Here is a 25,813-nt window from a genome sequence, read left to right as displayed (position 1 = left end):
GACTTACACAGTTGTGGCTTCCCCATTTGAATTTTTCCACTTGTGACATATGATGTAATTGTCCATTCAGGAGACTGTGATTGAAAAATGATTTTTTTTCTTTTATTATGCATGATGACAATCACTGATTTTTATTTTTCAGCTGTGATCTACATCCATCTTCAGATCCAAAAACAGGAACATACTGTTGACTTTCATTCTGAAATTTAGGGATAATGTGAGGGTGAGTTTTGTAAGCAGTATCCTCAAGTTGTAGCCACAAGAAAAAGTCAAGTGGGGATAAATCTCGAGATCAGTGGAACTACTATTCCTTCAGAATTTCTTCTCTGTGAAAACACTTATCCAAGAATGAACTGATTTTGTTGGCTGAACGAGATGATGCGTTCTTCCTCTGAAACCACTTACACTGTAGCTGGTCTTCAATTACGGTGTTTACAAATTTTTGCACCATCTGTGTATAGCATTACTGTTCACTGTGCCATGAAAGAATGTGAAAAAGATTCATCAACTTGAAACTTTTTGTGTGTGCAGAGTAGACTTGTGCAACTATAGCACAAATACAGGAATTCTCTGCATCACATGTCGACCATGATGAAACCGCGCCTCATCTAACCAAAACCAATCATGAAGTTTTTTCCCATCTGACATTATAGATGAAATGAAACCCTGCACTGACAGAGAGATACGCTTTTTCCATTGTGTTCAATTAAAAAGGTCATTAGTAGCATGAAGTTTGTAGGGGTGCAACTTTTAACACTTGGGTGGCACCAACTGAGACACCAGACTTGGCAGATAGGCACTGCATGGACTTCATGAGGCTCAAAGATTATGCGTCTGTTAGTTCCATCTGCAATATTTCACTTCTTTCAGATCTTGCAGTACTTGCTTGTTGCAAACTTACAATATTTTTCTGTAAAGTCATTCCAAGTCTCAGTACAACTGAAACATCAAGGGTGATGAACAACTGAACAAGGAAGATGCAACAGAAAGAAGCATTCTTTCATAAAGTTGCATCAATTTTTGAATATCCAGTTGTGAGTGAACAGGCTTCTTGTATTAAACTTTGAAGGCAATCTTTTGTTTTGAGATAAAATTATTGACAGCAGGCATTTGTATTTTATTCCTCATACTGATACTAATCTAGAACTGCACTGCCTCTTCTTGTCAGCTTCCACACACTTTTAATATTCCACAAGTTTCTTTAGTCGGCAGTAACTTTCACCACAATTAACACAAATGTCAAATATATTAGATGTAACAGCAATTACAAGTAGTCTACAGAGTGAACTACTCCCAAGATCCAGCCAGCCCTAGAAATTTTACATAACTAAATGAATATCCCTGCTTCAATGACTCCAGTATATTAATTATATTGTTATGTTTATATGTGGTATCATACATAGATTCCCATCATTTTTCAAGACTTCCACCAGGTTAGCCAGTAATGGCCATAACTGTGCCCTGGCAACTGCTGTTCCATCTCACCAGCTGACACATACCACTGCACCATATGTTGTAAGAGACTCTGAAATTACAAATTAACCCAAATCACTAACTATATTCAGATGCCAAGGTTGTACTGTTACACTTATAAATTGTTTATTGTGTACAGGAGCTGGGACTGATAGAACAGAAGAAGAATGACCTGGAAGCAGAGTGCAAGGCAGCCTGGGAGCAGCTGCAGAGACTCGGGGAGTGCCTCAACCAGCTGTCTAGAGACCTGCAGAACAAGGGTGAGGCAATCGCAGTGGATGAGAGTGCACTTGGTCTGAAACCCTCCAGTAGTGGTATTGGGTTCAGGCAGGACCCAACAAGACATCCCAAAGAGTGAGCATATTTCTCAATAATATGTAAAAACAAAGATGATGTGACTTACCAAACGAAAGCGCTGGCATGTCGATAGACACACAAACAGACACAAACATACACACAAAATTCAAGCTTTCACAACAAACTGTTGCCTCATCAGGAAAGAGGGAAGGGGAGGGAAAGACGAAAGGATGTGGGTTTTAAGGGAGAGGGTAAGGAGTCATTCCAATCCCGGGAGCGGAAAGACTTACCTTAGGGGGAAAAAAGGACAGGTATACACTCGCACACACACTCATATCCATCCGCACATACACAGACACAAGCAGACATGGTCTTCTAGATAGTGGAGCTAAGGAATTTCATTTTTGATGCTTGGAGTCTCAATGATACTGTGAGAATTCATGATTTGGTACAATAGGTCAATACCGGTATTAATTAACTGTTAACTATCACTGCTTTTGCTTTTTCTGAAAACATGTTGTCCCATAACAGGATTCTAACTTGTCGTTAGAATTCAGAAATCTTCTGCACTTTGTTGATAATCTCCTGTCTAATCAAATTGTCCCTGGAGGTTATACTTCATGAGCTATGGAATACTGTCTGATCACTCTAGTTGGTGGTATCGTAGTTTCCCACTTGCAGGATGCCCATCTCTGTTGGTTGGCATCACCACTGTCTTGGTCTTGCTCATGTGAGGTTTTACTCCTGCAACTGTGATTTCCATATGTTGAGTCTGGTCTGAAATTCCTCTTCTTCTCCATCTCAGATCATGACATCATAAGCAAAGGAACTGCATGGAGTTCACCAAAACTTTTCTTTCTGTTCTGTATTATATCATGCATGACAATGATGAACAGTAGAGAGGATAGTGCAGTGCCTTGCTCCATCCTTGATCTGAAACCATGAAGATTGTACACAACCTGACTTTTCCTTACCAGTCCTTCAGCATTTACAATATTGAGTTTCTGTTTTATAGTGCTACAGAACCATTCTCATTTATTAGATGACTCAGTATCTGGAATATGAGGGCCCTGTTTTAAGTTTTCACAAACTCAATGAAAAACAAAAGAGTTTTGATACAAACCATTTTGTTGTTCCTTAATATAAGAATTTATACAGTTCTGTATGCCTTTGTATCAATTTTGGAAACATTTTTGACACTTTGATACTCATACCTCAAAACTGTGCTTTTTGAAAGATTCAGCTACATCGTGACGTGATGAAAATGACTGTCCACGCACATTTTGTTTGATGTACTGGAACAAAAAGAAGTTGTCAGTGATAATCGGATGAATGTAGGTGATGAGATATTAGCTTGATTGTTCGACAAGTTGTGCAATAGCTGGCATTGTCATAATGAAGAACAATGCAATATTTTCAATTGTTTTTTCTTATTGCATCAGTGACTTGTGGTACACAACCTCTCATATAGCATTTACTGTTTGTCAGTCCTTTAAAGCAATGGCCACATGTCCTGTGTAATAAAAGTAACAAGTCTTTTCTGGATGAACTTCATAACTGAACCACTTTTGCTGATTTCAGCTCATCTTGAAACACCCAAACAATTGTCTACTGCTTAGTTTCCAGCTTGTATGTATATATCAAAGTTTCATATCCTGTTATGATCTTATAGACAGGTTTTACACATGCTTGGTTGAATTTTTAAAGCATTTCCATACACTAATTGACAGAGTCTCTTTTTGAGCTCAAGTCAAATTGTGCTGAATCCATCGAGAACAGATCTTTTTTCACACCTAAATTTTAATGCTGAACTGAATGTGCCTAAGGATGCCCCTGTCTCACACTCAGTCATATGGTGGTCCTCTTCGATCGAGTTGTGTACAGTGTGATTGTTTCTTGGGACAGCAACTGATCACATTTGATCTTTGCAAAATTCAGCAAACCAGTCATAAACTGTGCTGCCTGAAGGTGACTGATTACCTAAAGCTGAATGAAGTGACTCAAGGCACTGATGTTGAATAAGGTCTTTACAAAAATTATAAAAATTATCGAACAGGCACATTCACATGAAATTTCCATTTTTTTATAACACTGTTTCTTTCAGTGTTCACTGTAGACAAACTATTTGGCCAATTTCTGAACTACCATTGTTTTAACATTAACAAATTTTAAAACAATAGTGATGTCTGCCTCAGTGGTGCTATACAGAGGTCATTTGTAAAAACTTAAAAGGCGACCCTCTAACAGTGTTGAATGAGTCAGAAATTGTCTTAAGCTTGGTATAGTATTCTAATTTTGCAAATTAGATGACGGCTTAGAATACTTAGCACTCAGTGACAAGTGCCATAGTACAGAAACTGTTTTGAATACATACTAATGTAAAAATGCCAGAACATTTAATAATCTGGTTCTGAAACTTTTTGAGATTAAAATTGCATACTGGACTGAGACTCAAACCTGGAGTGTTTGCTTTTTGCCTTTGCCTCTGTCAGTCATGGGCTACATTCTTCTCAGGACACAGCATTACAGCCTCAGCTCTACAGCAGCTTTCTACTACATTCCAAACTTCACTGAAGCTGTCTTGTATGCCTTGCTGCAGGGAGGTAAAACAGTTGTAGGCACAATGTAAGAAATGAGACTGACTTTTGCTGTATCTGGGTCTTCAAAATGTTCCATAAATACCTACAGACTCAAGTTTCCAGCTAAATTTATAACTGGCAAGTGTTGTCACTTTGTGCAGTCATGTTCATCAGTGGCACATAATGTCAATGAAAAGTATGTTACGATACTGATGAGTAATTATTATTGTGAATATTGTCATATATCATAAACTGGCTTTTACCCGGATATGAGCAGGTGGTAGAGAATATAGGTTCCTTGTGCAAGGGTTTCACAAAGCTGGATCATGTCATGATAGTGGGTGGAGTGGGAAACAGTATTGATAGGGATAAGGGCTACAGTATTGAGTGTGACCTGGAGAAAATAGTCTCGGCAACAACCCATACCAATGTTGGGCTGGTGCCTGCTTTCATGCGGCATGATCAGCCCCAGTTGAACGGTTCTGTCAGGAGGGTAAATATGGAGTCGGATCAGTTGCGTAGGGCGGCCGCTTTGTCAGACATTGGATTGGTTCCTGTCGAGGCTATTGATAGGGGGGATATCACAAGACGTGGCCTACACCTCAATAGGAAAGGGAAGGGTAAACTGGCAGGGTTGTTAGCAAAATCCATAAGGGGGGACACTAGTACTCATGGGTGTACCTCTTTTTTAGACTAATATCAGTGTCCAATGAGAAGTTCAGGCAGGCAGGTGCTAAAGAGGTCCAAAACTCACAAAATACTCACAATATGAAAGTAAATAATAATGTTACCATATTTAACCAAAATACTGGTGGATTAAAGAAAAAAAGTAGATTCTCACAAAAGTAAAGTAAAAAAAATGTTTCCAGTTTTCACCAAAATATTCCGGGATTGAAGAATAAAGTAGATGAGCTCCTGGTTTGTTTAGATGACATTGAATCTGATAATGTAATAGATATACTATGCCTGTCTGAGCATCACATTGTGTCTGATATGGAAAATGTAAATATCAGTGGTTATAAACCAGCTGCACATATGAGCAGAGAGAATAAGGTGAGAAGAGGAGTTGCCTTATATGTCAAAAGTTATCACTGTGTAAAAAGCTTAGATACAAAAAAGTTTTGTCTAGAGCAACATATAGAAGCATGTGGCTGTCAACTTAAACCCCCAACATCACCCCATCACCCCAGCTGAATACCGTGCCATTAAGGAGCTGAAAACAGACCACTCTACTGTCATCCTCCCGGCGGATAAAGGGTCCACAACTGTGGTACTTGACCGTGTGGAGTATGTGGCAGAAGTACTGCGTCAACTCTGCGACACCTCAACCTACAAAGCTGTTACCCAGGATCCCATTCCCTCCATCCAGACTGATCTGCAGAAAATCCTAAAAATCCAAGATCCTTCACAAGGCCTCACAATGGCTTCCATAGACCTACTCACTCCACCTGAGTCATGTACCCATACCTTCTACCTATTACCCAAAATCCACAAAGAGAACCATCCTGGCCATCCCATTGTGGCAGGCTTCAAAGCCCCAACAGAACGTATCTCAGCTCTGGTGGACCAACACCTCCAACCTATCACCCGCAGACTCCCATCCTACATCAAAGACACAAACCACTTCCTAGAATGCCTCAAATCCATTCCAACTCCTCTCCCACCCGAAACCTTTCTTGTCACCATAGATGCTACATCCCTTTACACAAACATCCCACATACCCATGGTCTCTCTGTCCTTTTTTTATAGACCAAGATAGGTTTAAAAACATAAATTCTTGTCCTGTTGAGAATGGCCTTTCTGATTATGGCGCTCAGCTAGTTACAGTATATGACATAGCTCCATTCAGTAATTCAAAACTACCCTCCAAAGTTGTGCGTTCACTTAATGACTCAACAATTAGAAATTTCAGAGAAAATCTTCAGCAGTTAGACTGGGATGAGGTGTTCAAGGAACCTGATGCTAATTTAAAATATAACTTATTTCATGATACACTTGTAAAAGAATTTGAAAACTGTTTCCCCAAGAAAATAGTTAAATCTAATTATAAGAAACCATGCAAAAAACCTTGGCTTACTATAGGAATTAAAATATCTTGTAACCACAAAAGGGAACTGTATCTAACAACAAGAAAGAGTAATGACACAGAAACAGCCACATATTATAAAAACTACTGTGCTACATTAAGAAAGGTTATTAAAAAGTCCAGAAGAATGTGCATCATGGCTGAGATTAATACCTCTGATAACAAAATCAAAACACTTTGGAATATTATTCAAGGGAGACAGGGCAACCAAGAGTACAGGATGACGGCATCACCATCAAAGCAAATGAAAACTTGACAAACAACAAGCCTGAAGTTGAAAACATTTTGAATAATTGTTTTTTAAATGTTATAGAGAAAATAGGATCTAAATGTTCATTAAAAGAAGCAAGGCAGTTGATGGAAGAGGCCTTACCAACACCATTTGATACAATTGAAATTCCACCCACCTCTCCTTCTGAAATTAGGAAGATGATAAACTCTTTCAAGAATAAAAGCTCACATGGAATTTATGGCATTTCCAGCACAATAATAAAAGCTTGTTCCCAAGAAATAAGTGGGATTCTTAGCCACATATATAATAGCTCTCTGAAGCAGGGTATTTTCCCAGATAGACTGAAGTATGCCATTGTTAAACCACTGCATAAAAAAGAGGATACATCTGATGTCAACAACTACCACCCAATCTCTCTTCTGACAGCCTTATCCAAAAGTCTTGAAAAAGTAATGTATTGTAGAGTAGCTTCAAACCTTTGTAAAAATAAAGTTTTAACAAAATGTCAGTTTGGTTTTCAGAAGGGTTTTTCAATGGAAACTGCTATATATACTTTCACGGAAGTCACCTGTTGGGATTTTTGTGATCTCTCAAAGGCATTTGATTGTGTAAATCATGGAATACTTCTAAATAAGCTCAAGTACTGTGGTATGAATGGGACAGTGCTCAAATGGTTTAAATCATACCTAACTGGAAGAGTGCAGAAAGTTGAAATAAGCAGTTCATATAATATGCAAAAAACTGGTGATTTCTTAAACTGGAGAACAATCAAGAATGGTGTGCCGCAAGGTTTGGTCTTGGGTCCTCTGCTGTTCTTAATATATATTAATGACTTGCCATTCTATATTCATGAAGATGCAAAGCTGGTACTTTTTGCCAATGATACAAGTATAGCTATCAAACCCAACAGACAAGAATTTACTGGTGAAATTGTAAATGATGTTTTTCAGAAAATCATTAAGTGGTTCTCTGCAAATGGGCTCTCATTAAACTTTGATGAAACACAGTATATACAGTTCCACACAGTAAATGGATGACCATTAATAAATATAGACTTCGATCAGAAATCGCTAGCTAAGGTAGAATATTCAAAATTTCTAGGTGTATGCATTGATGAAGGGTTGAACTGGAAAAAACACTCTGAGGATCTGCTGAAACATTTGAGTTCAGCTACTTATGCTATTAGGGTCTTTGCAAATTTTGGTGATATACATCTCAGTAAATTAACTTACCACGCCTATTTTCATTTTCTGCTTTTGTATGGCATCATATTCTGGGGGAACTCATCATTCAGTAAAAGAGTGTTCATTGCACAAAAGCGTGTAATTTTTTTTTAATCAGAATAATTGCTGGAGCTCATCCCATCCTGCACACACACACACACACACACACACACACACACACACACACACACACACACACACACACATATATATATATATATATATATATATATATATATATATATATATAAATATTTATATATAAGGAAACATTCCACGGGGAGCTTCAAGGAATCCTCATAACCTTAGGCCCCCTGCAAAACCTTTCACCTGACTCCATCAACCTCCTGACCCCACCGACACCCCGCACCCCTACCTTCTACCTTCTTCCTAAAATCCACAAACCCAATCATCCCGGCCGCCCCATTGTAGCGGGTTACCAATCCCCCACAGAACGTATCTCTGCCTACGTAGATCAACACCTTCAACCCATTACATGCAGTCTCCCATCCTTCATCAAAGACACCAACCACTTCCTTGAACGCCTGGAATCCTTACCCAATCTGTTACCCCCGGAAACCATCCTTGTAACCATTGATGCCACATCCTTATACACAAATATTCCACTCGTCCAGGGCCTCGCTGCGATGGAGCACTTCCTTTCACGCCGATCACCTGCCACCCTACCTAAAACCTCTTTCCTCATTACCTTAGCCAGCTTCATCCTGACCCACAACTTCTTCACTTTTGAAGGCCAGACATACCAACAACTAAAGGGAACAGCCATGGGTACCAGGATGGCCCCCTCGTACGCCAACCTATTCATGGGTCACTTAGAGGAAGCCTTCTTGGTTACCCAAGTCTGCCAACCCAAAGTTTGGTACAGATTTATTGATGACATCTTCATCATCTGGACTCACAGTGAAGAAGAACTCCAGAATTTCCTCTCCAACCTCAACTCCTTTGGTTCTATCAGATTCACCTGGTCCTACTCCAAATCCCATGCCACTTTCCTTGACGTTGACCTCCACCTGTCCAATGGCCAACTTCACACGTCCGTCCACATCAAACCCACCAACAAGCAACAGTACCTCCATTATGACAGCTGCCACCCATTCCACATCAAACGGTCCCTTCCCTACAGCCTAGGTCTTCGTGGCAAACGAATCTGCTCCAGTCTGGAATCCCTGAATCATTACACCAACAACCTGAAAACATCTTTCGCATCCCGCAACTACCCTCCCGACCTGGTACAGAAGCAAATAACCAGAGCCACTTCCTCGTCCCCTCAAACCCAGAATCCCCCACAGAAGAACCACAAAAGTGCCCCACTTGTGACAGGATACTTTCCGGGACTGGACCAGACTCTGAATGTGGCTCTCCAGCAGGGATACGACTTCCTCAAATCCTGCCCTGAAATGAGATCCATCCTTCATGAAATCCTCCCCACTCCGCCAAGAGTGTCTTTCCGCCGTCCACCTAACCTTCGTAACCTCTTAGTTCATCCCTATGAAATCCCCAAACCACCTTCCCTACCCTCTGGCTCCTATCCTTGTAACCGCCCCTGATGCAAAACCTGTCCCATGCACCCTCCCACCACCACCTACTCCAGTCCCGTAACCCGGAAGGTGTACACGATCAAAGGTAGAGCCACGTGTGAAAGCACCCACGTGATTTACCAACTGACCTGCCTACACTGTGATGCATTCTATGTGGGAATGACCAGCAACAAACTGTCCATTCGCATGAATGGACACAGGCAGACAGTGTTTGTTGGTAATGAGGATCACCCTGTGGCTAAACATGCCTTGGTGCACAGCCAGCACATCTTGGCACAGTGTTACACCGTCCGGGTTATCTGGATACTTCCCACCCACACCAACCTATCTGAACTCCGGAGATGGGAACTTGCCCTTCAGTATATCCTCTCTTCTCGTCATCCGCCAGGCCTCAATCTCCGCTAATTTCAAGTTGCCGCCACTCATACCTCACCTGTCTTTCAACAACTTCTTTGCCTCTACACTTCTGCCTCGACTGACATCTCTGCCCAAACTCTTTGTCTTTAAATATGTCTGCTTGTGTCTGTATGTGTGGATAGATATGTGCATGTGTGCGAGTGAATACCTGTCCTTTTTTCCCTCTAAGGTAAATCTTTCCGCTCCCGGGATTGGAATGACTCCTTACCCTCTCCCTTAAAACCCACTTCCTTTCGTCTTCCCCTCTCCTTCCCTCTTTCCTGATGAGGCAACAGTTTGTTGCGAAAGCTTGAATTTTGTGTGTATGTTTGTGTTTGTTTGTGTGTCTGTCGACCTGCCAGCACTTTTATTTGGTAAGTCCCATCATCTTTGTTCTTAGATATATTTTTCCTACGTGGAATGTTTCCCTCTATTATAACCATATATATATATATATATATATAAACACACACACACACACACACACACACACACACACGCACACACACATGTGCAGATGGATATGTGTGTGTGTGCGAGGGTATACCTATCCTTTTTTCCCCCTAAGGTAAGTCTTAATATATATATTAAAAACAAAGATTCCATGACTTACCAAACGGGAAAGCGCTGGTAGATAGACACAATAAAAAAACACACAAACACACACACAGCTCTTTCAAGAATAAAAGCTCACATGGAATTGATGGCATTTCCAGCACACATATTGTGTGTGTGTGTTTGTGTTTTTATTGTGTCTATCTACCAGCGCTTTCCCATTTGGTAAGTCATGGAATCTTTGTTTTTAATATATTTTTCCCATGTGGAATGTTTCTTTCTATTTTATATAAAAGTAATAGCAGTGTACATGGCTACAACACTAGGAGAAAGGATGATCTTCACTACTCAAGGTTAAATCTAACTTTGGCTCAGAAAGGGGTAAATTATGCTGCCATAAAAGTCTTTGGTCACTTACCTAATAGCAGCAAAAGACTGACAGATAGCCATATAACATTTAAAAGGAAATTAAAAGAATTTCTTAATGGCAACTCCTTCTACTCATTAGATGAATTTTTGTATATAGTAAGTGGGTAATTTCCCCAACCCCCCCCAAAAAAAAAGAATTAAAAATATTAAGTGTCATGTAATATTTTGTGTAATGTAATATCTTGTATAGACACCTTTTATTAACCTGACACGTTTCACATCATTACGAAGTGTTGTATTCATGATCTATGGAACAAGTACTAATCTAATCTAATCTAATCTGTGCACAGCTCTACCAATAAACTGTGGAAATGAGATGAATGATAGTTTAATTTTGCTTTTTCTCTTGTGTATTCACTGATTTGACATCCCGTAGAACTTTTTATTTTGTACATCTCCTCCCCACTCCTTTAATTCTGGCTTTTTCAAAACATCAAATGGCTAAAATTGTAAGATGTTTGATAAAGACCACTGATTTGTTTTTGACATTTCAGATGTATCCCATATGAGACATGGCAACAAGTTTCCGAATCTAATATGAACAGAGCCGAAGAAGAAATTCAAAAGTCTCGAAGTCAACGCTTGAACATGTTTTCATTGCGAGCGGATGTCACTAATTCACTGCATGCCCAACATTCTGATACAGACCATGCTCTCAGCAGACGCATATATGAAGTCCAGCGAGCCCACGATGAACTTCAGTGGCAGAAGGAGGAGGTGAGAATTAAAGTAGACATACACCAGAATGGGAACCATACACAGAAACTCAATATTTGTTAGTTTTGTGTTGAATGGCTCATGCCACAATGGTGGGTGAATACACAAGCTGGTATTTCAGAGTTTTGACATTTAGATGAAGATAGCATATGGCTTGATGACTCAGTAAGTGCCAGGCCAACAATCCAAAGGTTCAACCCCAGTCAGCCCTATCTATGGTTTTTTTGTTACTTACTCCTTCTTTCACCTCAAACAAACATTTGTAAATGTGAAAATGGAAAGTTGCACTGGGGTTTGGAGCCCATGTTAAACTGTAGGCCCTTTATAAATGGATGTTTAAGACAGTTCAAAGATTGGAGGAGGACAGGGGTATACCACCTGCCGTAGGAGCTCATACAAATAGATGGGTAAATTAGTTCAGTGATTTGAGGAGGTTGGGGATGTACCACCTGCAACAGAACTGCAAAAAGCACTGCAGTATTCAAACTAACCTTCAAATTGAGGACAGGTTTTCTTACTAGTGGAGGTGTATGGATAGACATTATGTGATAAGCCTTTAATTTTATGTCAGAATAGCGATCTGCTCCATCCATGACTTCTAAATCTAGCTTTCGCTTATTTTCAGTTGCAGATGGCTCAAAAAGGGTACAAGTGCACAGGGCAAAAGTCATTGTCAGCTGCATTTCTTTGATCCAATTACCTTCAGTGTTGAAGCACCAATAGACATATCCATTACTGATACCAATGTCAGCCACTCTATATAAACACACAGCTGGTTGTGTGAAACACTGAATGTTGAAATGGGGGTAGAGATTAATAAGTACATCAATCATGGTGACATATATGATTTATTTTGGGGGGGGGGGGGGGCGGTGGAAGGCAGGGGGATGGGAATGGAGGTAGGTACGAGACAAGGGCTACGGAGAAGGAATTTGGAAGATTGTGGTCTTGAAGGATAATTCCCATTTGTGGAGTTAAGAGGAGCTATAATTGGAACTGGGGAGGGGGGAGGATCCAGAAGGCATGGATTGTAAGACATTCATTAAACTCTAGCATTTTGCACTGAGTGGCATGTTCTGTCCCAGTGAAGTCAACTTTCTTCTTGATCACAGTTTGGCAGTGGCCATCATATGGGTGGACAGTCTACTGCTGATCATGTCCATATAAGGGCTGTGCAAATGTTACAGCAAAAGAACTGGAATAGGTTGTGCTGGGGGTATGCATAGGACAGGTTTTGCACCTGGATATTCTGTAGGGGTATGACTCATGTGACAAGGATCTGAATGTAGGTGTGCTACAAGGGTGGACCAGGATGTGTTGTAGACTGGGTGGGTGGCAGGAAACCATTTTGGGAGAAGTGGGAACAGTGTTCCTCACTTTAGAGCACAATGATAGGTAGACAAAGCTCTGGAAGTTTTCTTCATTGTGTGCCCTAAACAAACCAGGAAGGCTCATGTGTCCCACATTGCTGCTCCAGCCACTGCCTCTCCTTCATTCCTTTCACCTACCCCACCCTACACAGTCTATCTCACTCTTTCACCTACCCCACCCTACACAGCCACAGCCTATCTCCCTCCTCCCCCCCCCACCCGGTCTCTCTTGGTGTGTGTGTGTGTGTGTGTGTGTGTGTGTGTGTGTGTGTGTGTGTGAGAGAGAGAGAGAGAGAGAGAGAGAGAGAGAGAGAGAGAGAGAGAGAGAGAGTGCAAACATGTGTTCTTTGTTGTTTTTAAATGAAACAGAAGTTAGTTATTTGAACAGTCCATGGTTCATTTTCATTGTGTCCCACTGTGGTGCACAAATTATCGTTTAGTATACCAATGAAAATAATCAGTTTTTGAAAATATAATTTAAGTGTAAAAGTCAGCATCACCAATGAGTCCATCTGCCAAAGATGTCATCAGTGTATCAAAACCACACCAGGGATCCCATAGAACCCCTGGTTTGGTGTAGATACATTGATGACATCATAGCCATATGGACTCATGGTAAAGCTAACATATTAAAATGGTTGGAATCTCTAAATACATTCTCCCAACTAAATTTCACATGCCCCTATTCTGAATCCCATGCTGCTTTCCTTGATGTTGACCTCCTCTTTACCAAGAGTCAGCTACACACTTCTGTTAACATTAAACCTACTAAAAATCAATAATACTTACATTTTGGCAGTTGCCATTCTTTCCATGTCAAATGTTCCCTCCCATAAAGCCTTGCCATTTGAGACAAACATATTTGTTCAGATGCAGATTCTGCATAGTAATACACCACCATTCTCACCTCAGCCTTTATTGGAAGTAATTACCCCACCAGCTTAGTTCAAAAGCAGACTTCCCAGGCCATCACATTGAATCCTGGTACTGCTGATCCCTCCAGAAACAGCCTGTGAGTATGCCTGTCACTCAGTATTATGCTGCTCTTGAATATATTAATCAGCTGCTTCAACAAGGCTATGACTTCGTAAAATCAAGATGTAAAATGAGGTCCATTCTGTCTGACATTTTTCTCAGCACACTGAGAATATTTTCATTGGCACCCAATGGCAGCTGCTGTGTAAGAACACAAGAGCACCCTAAATTTTGACGCCTTGTGGAATTGTTGGTTATTTTTCTTTGAATACTGTTAAGTGTAACATAGATGCTGCAATTTGAGAGATATGGCACTTAAATCTATCGCGTTGCTGTTCCTCTAAACATCATGAAAACTGGCATGAGGGTCATGAGCACACCTTCAGTTGTACATGTTTTAAGGAGCTTGACAGAATTGCCTTACGGCCAAATACATGTGGATTTGTGCATGGTTCATGATGTGCACAGCTGGCCCTTGCCACTCAACTAGAAGTTTAAGACAGTGCCATAAGGTGGTAGCACACTGTGGCAGACTTTTATCCTTGTCTGTTCAGCATAAATCCTGCTATATGATAGCACACTCCTCAGATATGCTAATTAACTCACTATATAGTAAAATTAGATTGGAAGATGATAAAGTTCTACTTACAGTAAACTTATTTTGTTGGTTTCTGAATGAGTTATAGTATATTAAGTTACGAATTTTATCATACAGTAATCCATTTGAGGCCCTGAGAGTCATAAGGGCCTAAAGCACATGACCATTGATAGTGAGGCACACATTATATGTATGAAAATCCGTGAAAAGCTGTATCACTAGTTTCTCTGATATGCACTTAAATGTGGGTCTGATGGTGGTGAGCTTTAGGCCCTTATGGATCTCAGCATCTCATTTATATTCTAGTCAAGTGACCATGATGGTAGACATTACAACTTGAGTTTAATCGTCTCCACAAATGGCACTTTGTGTTTGGTGTTGGTTATTTACTGAACAGGAATTGGCTTTCGTGGGCACTGTAAACAGGAACTATGTTGAATCTATTTTAAATGCTAACAGAAAAGTAAATCTGTAAGGACAGCTCATAAGTCATGCTTGGATAACCCAGTCAGCATTCGTCCACAAACGGTAAAGGTCTGGAGTTTGAGTCTCCATCTGGCACATAGCTTTAATCTACGCTGCAGAATGAAAATCTCATTCTGGGAACAGAAAAGTAAATAATCAGGAAACGTTAGCCGCAAAGAGACTATGGCCGCTGAGAACAGATCCTTTGGTTGAGAGAGTCATGTCACCTGTACATTAGTCCTAAATAGCATGTATCTTTTATGATCTTCTTACCCCTTTGTTTGTCTTTTTTTAAAAAAGGTTTCTTTTCTTGTGAAGCATCTTGTCACTATTAGCTTTGTTCATTTATTTTTGTATTTCACCCAGTTGAGCAATCATTTTGATAGTAAATTATAACTTGTGTTACTACTAAGGTAGTTACAGAACCACTGTTTATATTGTTGAAAATGTTCTCGTCACTCTGAATGCCTGATGCATCACGTGGCACTTTGCTTCACCAATGGCTAAGAGGAAAATAGTCACATGTCACCACACTGCTTGTTGTGCGAACATCAATTGTGCAGCAAAGTGTGTACAATACCTTCTATAGGCTACCTTTTCAGTGGAAATATTTGCCTACAAGAATTCCTAGGAAGGACGACATTCAGTTAACTAGCTAAATGATGCAATTACCACTATCATCTAGTAAAAATCATTTAACCAAATGAGAGTACTAATAAATTTACAAATACAACAAATACTCATTGTTCCACAGATCCATCTTATAGGACTGCTAATTTTGTATTATTATTATAGACACTGCTGCTCATTAAAACTGCAACATGATGAAGGCTGAATACAACAAACTACAACTGATGACTTCTAGCATATTGCTGAAGCAGCTTGGAATGATCATCCAAGCTCACTTTGACTCAGCACCCACCCTGATTAGAGTCATTGTCTCTGCCAGATGTGGCAGTTCTGTTTGCTAAATTTCACACTCTGGACACCCCTAGCCACCTCTAAATTTAGTCATGGATTTTTCCCACTGTACTGTAGGGAGATAAAAAGTAAAACTTCATGATTTGCCATTATTTGTGGTGTTACAGTTTTAATGACCAGTGGATTGATATTTTTTGTCCATTTTTGTACAAGACATGCAGATGGTGGAAAATAGATCCATTATGATATGGGACAAGTAATATGCATTCGCTTCCCTTAATGTATTCTCTCTCTCTCTCTCTCTCTCTCTCTCTCTCTCTCTATCTATCTATCTATCTATCTATCTATCTCCCCCCCCCCCCCCCCCCCCACACACACACACCCACACAAACACACACACAATAATAATTAATAACTTCATGTGGCTCAGTGGCCTGATGCAAGTCTTTTAATTGGACACCACTTTGGCCACCTTCACATTCCCAACCTACCCCAGGTATCCATATGGAGAAAAGTGACCTACTGTTTAATGTGGAATCCAAACCACATGTTGTTTCTGGGAGATCTTCACATTACTGAGAGGTGAAGACTAGGTTAAAGGCAGACCAGGATTTGATCCCACGACGTTTTGGTTTCCATGCACATGCTTTACCACTGGACCACCAGACCCGACTATGTGATAGATTAAGTTATAGTTATGTAAATGCAAAACCCTGTGTAAACAGATTTTGCACTATAATACTATGTCCAGTCACATTTACATCTATATCTACATCTATACTCTGCAAACCATGAGATACATGGCAGAGGGAACGTCCCATTGTACCAGTTACTAGGGTTTCTTCTTGTTCCATTAACATGTGGAGCATGGGAAGAATGACTGTTTGAATGCCTCTATGCATGCAATAATTATTCTAATCTTATCCTCATGATCCCTGTGTGAGCAGTATGTTCGTGGTTGTTGTATATCTCTAGAGCAGACTTTCTTGGTATAGTTTATGTCTCTCTTCAAAAGTATGTCAGTTCAGTTCCTTCAGAATCTCTACGACACTCTGCCATTGGTTAAACAAACCCCACTCATGCTGCACTTTTCTGTCCTCTGTATATGTTCAATATCCCCTGTTAGTCCTGCCTGGTATGGGTCCCATACACTTCAGCAGTATTGTAGGATGGGTCACACAAGTGATTTGTAAGCAATCTCTTTTGTAGACTGATTGCATGTCCCCAGTATTCTACCAATAAACTGAAGTCTACCACCTGCTTACCCCACAGCTGAACCTATGTGATCATTCCCTGTCATATCCCTACAAAGTGTTACATCCAGGTATTTGTAAAAGTTGGCTGATTCCAACAGTGACTCTTGATATTATAGTCTTAGAACACTACAATTTTTTCATTTTGTGAAGCGGAAAATTTTAAATTTCTGAACATTTAGAGCAAGTTGCGAATTTCTGTACCATGTTGAAATCTTATCAAGATCTGACTTAATGTTTACACAGATTATCTCAGATAGTACTTCATTATAGATAACTGCATCATCTGCAAAAACCTGATTTTACTATTGTCTGCAAGGTCATTAATACACAACATGAACAGCAGTGGTCGCAACACACTTAAATGTTACCACCTTAAGTTACTTCTACATCTGTCGATGACTCTCCATCCAAGTTAACATGCTGTACCCTCCCTACCAAAGAGTCCTCAATCCAGTCACAAATTTCACTTGATACACCATATAATTGTACTTTTGACGATAAGAGTAGATGCGGTACTGAGTCAAATGCTTTTCAGTAATCAAGAAACACTGGATCTGACTGACTGACTTGATCCGAAGCTTTCAGTATGTTGTCTGAGAAAAGTGTGAGTTGTATTTCCTATGATCGATGTTTTCAAAATCTATATTGGTTGACACTGAAGAAGTCACACTGTTCAAGATACTTCATTATCTTTGAGCTCAGAATATGTCCTAAGATTCTACAACAAATTGATGTCAAGGATATTGGACGCTAGTATTGTGGATCACTTTAACTACTCTTCTTATAGATGTGTGTGACCTATAACTTTTTCCAAGAACTGGGCACAGTTTTTTGTTTGAGGGATCTATGATACATTATAGCCAGGAGAGCGGCTAACTCAGCCACAAATTCAGTATAGAATCTGACAGGGGTTCCATTGATCCCTACAGGTTTGTTCAGTTTTAACGATTTCAGCTGTTTCTCAACACCACTGACACTTATACTTATTTCATTCACCTTTTCAGTGATACAAGGATTAAATTAGGGCAATTCTCCTGTGTTTTCCTTTTTTAAAGGATCATTTGAAAAAGCAGTTACGCATTTCAGCTTTTGATTTGGTACCCTCAATTTCAGTTCCTGTCTCATTCATTAACAACTGGACACTAACTTTGCTGCTGCTAACAGCTTTTATATAGGTTCAGATTTCTTTGGATTCTGTGAAATGTCATTTGGCAATATTCTGCTACAATAGTCATTGAAGACATCATGCACTGCACTCTTGACAGCCAAACGTGTTTCATTCAGCATCTCTCTATCTATAGCCTTACACTATGTTTTACACCTATTATGCAGTAATCTCTGTATCTTTAGAAATTTCTTTATGATGAGTGTATACCATGGAAGTTCCCTCCCATTATGAACTGTTCTACTGGGTACATGCCTATCCAGTGCGTGGTCAACTATTCTCTAAAATTTGAGTCATACTTCCTCTACATGCTCCTGACCTGTGCTCCAACTTTCAAGTTCCTCACTGAGATACGACATAACTGATTTTTTTATCTAGTTTACTGTGTGTGTCTATATATATATAAAAACAAAGATGATGTGACTTACCAAATGAAAGTGCTGGCAGGTCGACAGACACACAAACAAACACAAACATACACACAAAATTCAAGCTTTCGCAACAAACTGTTGCCTCATCAGGAAAGAGGGAAGGAGAGGGAAAGACGAAAGGATGTGGGTTTTAAGGGAGAGGGTAAGGAGTCATTCCAATCCCGGGAGTGGAAAGACTTACCTTAGGGGGAAAAGGGGACGGGTATACACTCACACACACACATATCCATCCACACATATACAGACACAAGCAGACATATTTAAAGACAAAGAGTTTGGGCAGAGATGTCAGTCGAGGCAGAAGTGCAGAGGCAAAGATGTTGTTGAATGACAGGTGAGGTATGAGTGGCGGCAACTTGAAATTAGCGGAGATTGAGGCCTGGCGGATAACGGGAAGAGAGGATATATTGAAGAGCAAGTTCCCATCTCCTGAGTTCGGATAGGTTGGTGTTAGTGGGAAGTATCCAGATAACCCGGACGGTGTAACACTGCGCCAAGATGTGCTGGCCGTGCACCAAGGCATGTTTAGCCACAGGATGATCCTCATTACCAACAAACACTGTCTGCCTGTGTCCATTCATGCGAATGGACAGTTTGTTGCTGGTCATTCCCACATAGAATGCATCACAGTGTAGCCAGGTCAGTTGGTAGATCACATGGGTGCTTTCACACGTGGCTCTGCCTTTGATCGTGTACACCTTCCGGGTTACAGGACTGGAGTAGGTGGTGGTGGGAGGGTGCATGGGACAGGTTTTACACCGGGGGCGGTTACAAGGGTAGGAGCCAGAGGGTAGGGCAGGTGGTTTGGGGATTTCATAGGGATGAACTAAGAGGTTACGAAGGTTAGGTGGACGGCGGAAAGACACTCTTGGTGGAGTGGGGAGGATTTCATGAAGGATGGATCTCATTTCAGGGCAGGGTTTGAGGAAGTCGTATCCCTGCTGGAGAGCCACATTCAGAATCTGATCCAGTCCCGGAAAGTATCCTGTCACAAGTGGGGCACTTTTGTGGTTCTTCTGTGGGAGGTTCTGGGTTTGAGAGGATGAGGAAGTGGCTCTGGTTATTTGCTTCTGTACCAGGTCGGGAGGGTAGTTGCGGGATGCGAAAGCTGTTGTCAGGTTGTTGGTGTAATGCTTCAGGGATTCCGGACTGGAGCAGATTCGTTTGCCACGAAGACCTAGGCTGTAGGGAAGGGACCGTTTGATGTGGAATGGGTGGCAGCTGTCGTAATGGAGGTACTGTTGCTTGTTGGTGGGTTTGAAGTGGACGGACATGTGAAGCTGGCCATTGGACAGGTGGAGGTCAACATCAAGGAAAGTGGCATGGGATTTGGAGTAGGACCAGGTGAATCTAATGGAACTAAAGGAGTTGAGGTTGGAGAGGAAATTCTGGAGTTCTTCTTCACTGTGAGTCCAGATCATGAAGATGTCATCAATAAATCTGTACCAAACTTTGGGTTGGCAGGCCTGGGTAACCAAGAAGGCTTCCTCTAAGTGACCCATGAATAGGTTGGCGTATGAAGGGGCCGTCCTGGTACCCATGGCTGTTCCCTTTAATTGTTGGTACGTCTGGTCTTCAAAAGTGAAGAAGTTGTGGGTCAGGATGAAGCTGGCTAAGGTAATGAGGAAAGAGGTTTTAGGTACGGTGGCAGGTGATCGGCGTGAAAGGAAGTGCTCCATCGCAGCGAGGCCCTGGACGTGCGGGATATTTGTGTATAAGGAAGTGGCATCAATGGTTACAAGGATGGTTTCTGGGGGTAACGGATTGGGTAAGGATTCCAGGCGTTCGAGAAAGTGGTTGGTGTCTTTGATGAAGGACGGGAGACTGCATGTAATGGGTTGAAGGTGTTGATCTACGTAGGCAGAGATACGTTCTGTGGGGGCTTGGTAACCAGCTACAATGGGGCAGCCGGGATGATTGGGTTTGTGAATTTTAGGAAGAAGGTAGAAGGTAGGGGTGCGGGGTGTCGGTGGGGTCAGGAGGTTGATGGAGTCAGGTGAAAGGTTTTGTAGGGGGCCTAAGGTTCTGAGGATTCCTTGAAGCTCCGCCTGGACATCAGGAATGGGATTACCTTGGAAAACTTTGTATGTGGTGTTGTCTGAAAGCTGACGCAGTCCCTCAGCCACATACTCCCGACGATCAAGTACCACGGTCGTGGAACCCTTGTCCGCCGGAAGAATGACGATGGACCGGTCAGCCTTCAGATCACGGATAGCCTGGGCTTCAGCAGTGGTGATGTTGGGAGTAGGATTAAGGTTTTTTAAGAAGGATTGAGAGGCAAGGCTGGAAGTCAGAAATTCCTGGAAGGTTTGGAGAGGGTGATTTTGAGGAAGAGGAGGTGGGTCCCGCTGTGACGGAGGACGGAACTGTTCCAGGCAGGGTTCAATTTGGATAGTGTCTTGGGGAGTTGGATCATTAGGGGTAGGATTAGGACCATTTTTCTTCGTGGCAAAGTGATACTTCCAGCAGAGAGTACGAGTGTAGGACAGTAAATCTTTGATGAGGGCTGTTTGGTTGAATCTGGGAGTGGGGCTGAAGGTGAGGCCTTTGGATAGGACAGAGGTTTCGGATTGGGAGAGAGGTTTGGAGGAAAGATTAACTACTGAATTAGGGTGTTGTGGTACCAGATTGTGTTGATTGGAATTTTGAGGTTTTGGAGGGAGTGGAGCTGGAAGTGGGAGATTGAGTAGATGGGAGAGACCAACAAGCAACCGTACCTCCATTACGACAGCTGCCACCCATTCCACATCAAACGGTCCCTTCCCTACAGCCTAGGTCTTCGTGGCAAACGAATCTGCTCCAGTCCGGAATCCCTGAAGCATTACACCAACAACCTGACAACAGCTTTCGCATCCCGCAACTACCCTCCCGACCTGGTACAGAAGCAAATAACCAGAGCCACTTCCTCATCCTCTCAAACCCAGAACCTCCCACAGAAGAACCACAAAAGTGCCCCACTTGTGACAGGATACTTTCTGGGACTGGATCAGATTCTGAATGTGGCTCTCCAGCAGGGATACGACTTCCTCAAATCCTGCCCTGAAATGAGATCCATCCTTCATGAAATCCTCCCCACTCCACCAAGAGTGTCTTTCCGCCGTCCACCTAACCTTCGTAACCTCTTAGTTCATCCCTATGAAATCCCCAAACCACCTTCCCTACCCTCTGGCTCCTACCCTTGTAACCGCCCCCGGTGTAAAACCTGTCCCATGCACCCTCCCACCACCACCTACTCCAGTCCTGTAACCCGGAAGGTGTACACGATCAAAGGCAGAGCCACGTGTGAAAGCACCCACGTGATCTACCAACCGACCTGGCTACACTGTGATGCATTCTATGTGGGAATGACCAGCAACAAACTGTCCATTCGCATGAATGGACACAGGCAGACAGTGTTTGTTGGTAATGAGGATCATCCTGTGGCTAAACATGCCTTGGTGCACGGCCAGCACATCTTGGCGCAGTGTTACACCGTCCGGGTTATCTGGATACTTCCCACTAACACCAACCTATCCGAACTCAGGAGATGGGAACTTGCTCTTCAATATATCCTCTCTTCCTGTTATCCACCAGGCCTCAATCTCCACTAATTTCAAGTTGCCGCCACTCATACCTCACCTGTCATTCAACAACATCTTTGCCTCTGCACTTCTGCCTCGACTGACATCTCTGCCTAAACTCTTTGTCTTTAAATATGTCTGCTTGTGTCTGTATATGTGTGGATGGATATGTGTGTGTGTGAGTGTATACCCGTCCCTTTTTCCCCCTAAGGTAAGTCTTTCCGCTCCCGGGATTGGAATGACTCCTTACCCTCTCCCTTAAAACCCACATCTTTTCGTCTTTCCCTCTCCTTCCCTCTTTCCTGATGAGGCAACAGTTTGTTGCGAAAGCTTGAATTTTGTATGTATGTTTGTGTTTGTTTGTGTGTCTGTCGACCTGCCAGCACTTTCATTTGGTAAGTCACATCATCCTAGTTTTTAGATATATTTTTCCTACGTGGAATGTTTCCCTCTATTTTTATATATATATATATATATATATATATATATATATAAAAAACAAAGATGATGTGACTTACCATACGAAAGCGCTGGCAGGTCGATACAAACACAAACAGACACATACATACACACAAAATTCAAGCTTTCGCAACAAACTGTTGCCTCATCAGGAAAGAGGGAAGGAGAGGGAAAGACGAAAGGAAGTGGGTTTTAAGGGAGAGGGTAAGGAATCATTCCAATCCCGGGAGCGGAAAGACTTACCTTAGGGGGAAAAAAGGACGGGTATACACTCGCGCACACACACACATATCCATCCACACATATACAGACACAAGCAGACATGTGTGTGAGTGTATACCTGTCCTTTTTTCCCCCCAAGGTAAGTCTTTCCGCTCCCGAGATTGGAATGACTCCTTACCCTCTCCCTTAAAACCCACATCCTTACGTCTTTCCCTGTCCTTCCCTCTTTCCTGACGAAGCAACCATTGGTTGCGAAAGCTAGAATTTTGTGTGTATGTATGTGTCTGTTTGTGTTTCTATCGACCTGCCAGTGCTTTCGTATGGTAAGTCACATCACCTTTGCTTTTTTTTATATATATATATATATATATATATATATATATATATATATATATATATGTCTGCTTGTGTCTGTATATGTGTGGATGGATATGTGTGTGTGTGTGCAAGTGTATACCCGTCCTTTTTTCCCCCCAAGGTAAGTCTTTCCGCTACCGGGATTGGAATGACTCCTTACCCTTTCCCTTAAAACCCACATCCTTTCGTCTTTCCCTCTCCTTCCCTCTTTCCTGATGAGGCAACAGTTTGTTGCGAAAGCTTGAATTTTGTGTGTATGTATATGTCTGTTTGTGTTTCTATCGACCTGCCAGCGCTTTCGTATGGTAAGTCACATCATCTTTGTTTTTAAATATATTTTTCCCACGTGGAATGTTTCCCTATTATATATATATATATATATATATATATATATATATATATATATATATATATATTTCTCCTTGTTTTAGTTGTCCTTTGTACTTTGGTAATCATTGTTGCCACAACCGTGTCATGATTAGTAGATTAGATTAGATTTACTTTCATTCCAATTGATCCATAATGAGGAGGTACTCTAGGATATAGAATATGTCAGAAGAACAATAATACATGACAAATATTTACAACTGAAACAAATAAGCTAATGAACCTTCCACAGGTTCCAAGTGGAATGATCATCATTTTTTATAATGAACACTATATGAAAGAATCATTTTACAAACATTCATTTACTAAGATTGCATTAATGCACTGAATTTAAAATGAAAAAAAAAGTTTTTCTTTTTATGCTCTAGGCATCTCCCAAAGTGAATTTCATTGGTTGTTAAGCTTTTTATGGCTGCTGGCAAGTTACTGAAAATGTGTGTTCCTGAATAATGCACACCTTTTTGTACAAGAGTAAGTGACTTTAAATCTTTGTGAAGATTATTCTTACTTCTAGCATTGATTCCATGAATTGAGCTGTTGGTTTGCAAAAGTGATATATTTTCAATGACAAATATCATTAAGGAATAAATATGTTGGGAAGCAGTAGTTACTATCCCTAGTTCCCTAAACAGGCTTCTGCAGGACGTCCTTGAGTTCACACCACAAATAACTCTTATTGCACGTTTTTGTGCCCAAGAAACTTTAGCTTGGCTTGATGAATTACCCCAAAAAATAATCCCATATGACATCATCAAATGAAAGTAAGCATAGTATGCCAGCTTTTTCATTTTTATATCCCTTATGTCTGACACAATTTGCATTGCAAATAGAGATCTGTTAAGATGCTTCAGCAGTTCTGTGGTGTGCTCCTCCCAGTTGAATTAATTATCAAGCTGTAATCCCAAGAATTTAACACTGTCCACTTCTTCTGTCTGCTTGTCGTCATATGTTAGGCATATACTCATGGGACACCCCTTACAAGTTCTGAATTGCATGTAGTTCAGCGACAAAGAATTGGCTAGGAACCAGTGATTAATGTCCACAAATATTTTATTAGATGATCTACACTTGATTTGCTATTTATTGGAATGTTTGTTTCATTGTCAAATAAAACAAATTTGGCATCTGGTAATGTTATTGATGAAAGGTCATTGATATACACAAGAAAAGTAAGAGCCCTCAGATGGGACCTTGTGGGACCCCACATGTAATTAGTTCCCAGTTGGATGATGCCTGATAGCTTAATACATGTCTCTTTCCTAATAACACCCTTTGTTTCCTGCCAGAGATATAAGATTTGAACCATTTTGCAGCATTTCCTGTAATTGTTGTTGTGATGGTGGTGGTCTTCAGTCCAGAGACTGGTTTGATGCAGCTCTCCATGCTATTCTATCCTGTGCAAGTTTCTTCCTCTCCCAGTACCTACTGCAACATACATCCTTCTGAATCTGCTTAGATTATTTATATCTTGGTCTCCCTCTATGATTTTTAACCTCCACACTGCCCTCCAATACTAAATTGGTGATCCCTTGATGCCTCAGAACATGTCCTACCAACCACTCCCTTCTTCTAGTCAAGTTGTGCCACAGATTTCTTTTCTCCCCAATTCTATTCAATACCTCCTCATTAGTTATGTGATTGACCCATTTAATCTTCAGCATTCTTCTGTAGCACCACATTTTGAAAGCTTCTATTCTCTTTTCATCTAAAATATTTATCGTCCACGTTTCGCTTCCATACCTGGCTACACTCCATACAAATACTTTCAGAAAAGACTTCCTGACACTTAAATCTATACTCAATGTTAACAAATTTCTCTTCTTTGGAAATGCTTTCCTTGCCATTGCCAGCCTACGTTTTATATCCTCTCTAATTCGACCATCATCAGTCATTTTGCTCCCCAAATAACAAAACTCATCCACTACTTTAAGTGTCTCATTTTTTAATCTAATTCCCTCAGCATCACCTGACTTAATTCGACTACATTCCATTATCCTCGTTTTGCTTTTGTTGATGTTCACCTTATATCCTCCTTTCAAGACACTGTCCATTCCATTCAGCTGCTTTTCCAGGTCCTTTGCTGTCTCTGACAGAATTACA

The 25,813-nt window shown here is 41.0% G+C and overlaps 1 protein-coding gene across 1 annotated transcript in view; it reads left to right on the top strand.

Moving 5' to 3' along the window:
* LOC124789111 (tektin-2) overlaps window positions 1–25,813 on the top strand; it is a 51,531-nt gene that overhangs the window by 7,995 nt on the left and 17,723 nt on the right. The window contains exons 4-5 of the mRNA XM_047256398.1: window positions 1,613–1,827; window positions 11,325–11,547. Of these exons, the coding sequence (XP_047112354.1) occupies window positions 1,613–1,827; window positions 11,325–11,547 (438 nt within the window). The remainder of the gene's footprint in view (window positions 1–1,612; window positions 1,828–11,324; window positions 11,548–25,813) is intronic.

The sequence above is a fragment of the Schistocerca piceifrons genome, chromosome 3 (assembly GCF_021461385.2).
Source record: "Schistocerca piceifrons isolate TAMUIC-IGC-003096 chromosome 3, iqSchPice1.1, whole genome shotgun sequence".
Classification (NCBI taxonomy): Eukaryota; Metazoa; Arthropoda; class Insecta; order Orthoptera; family Acrididae; genus Schistocerca; species Schistocerca piceifrons.
The sequence above is the reverse complement of the archived record's forward strand: the minus strand, read 5'-3'. Positions and strand labels throughout refer to the sequence as shown.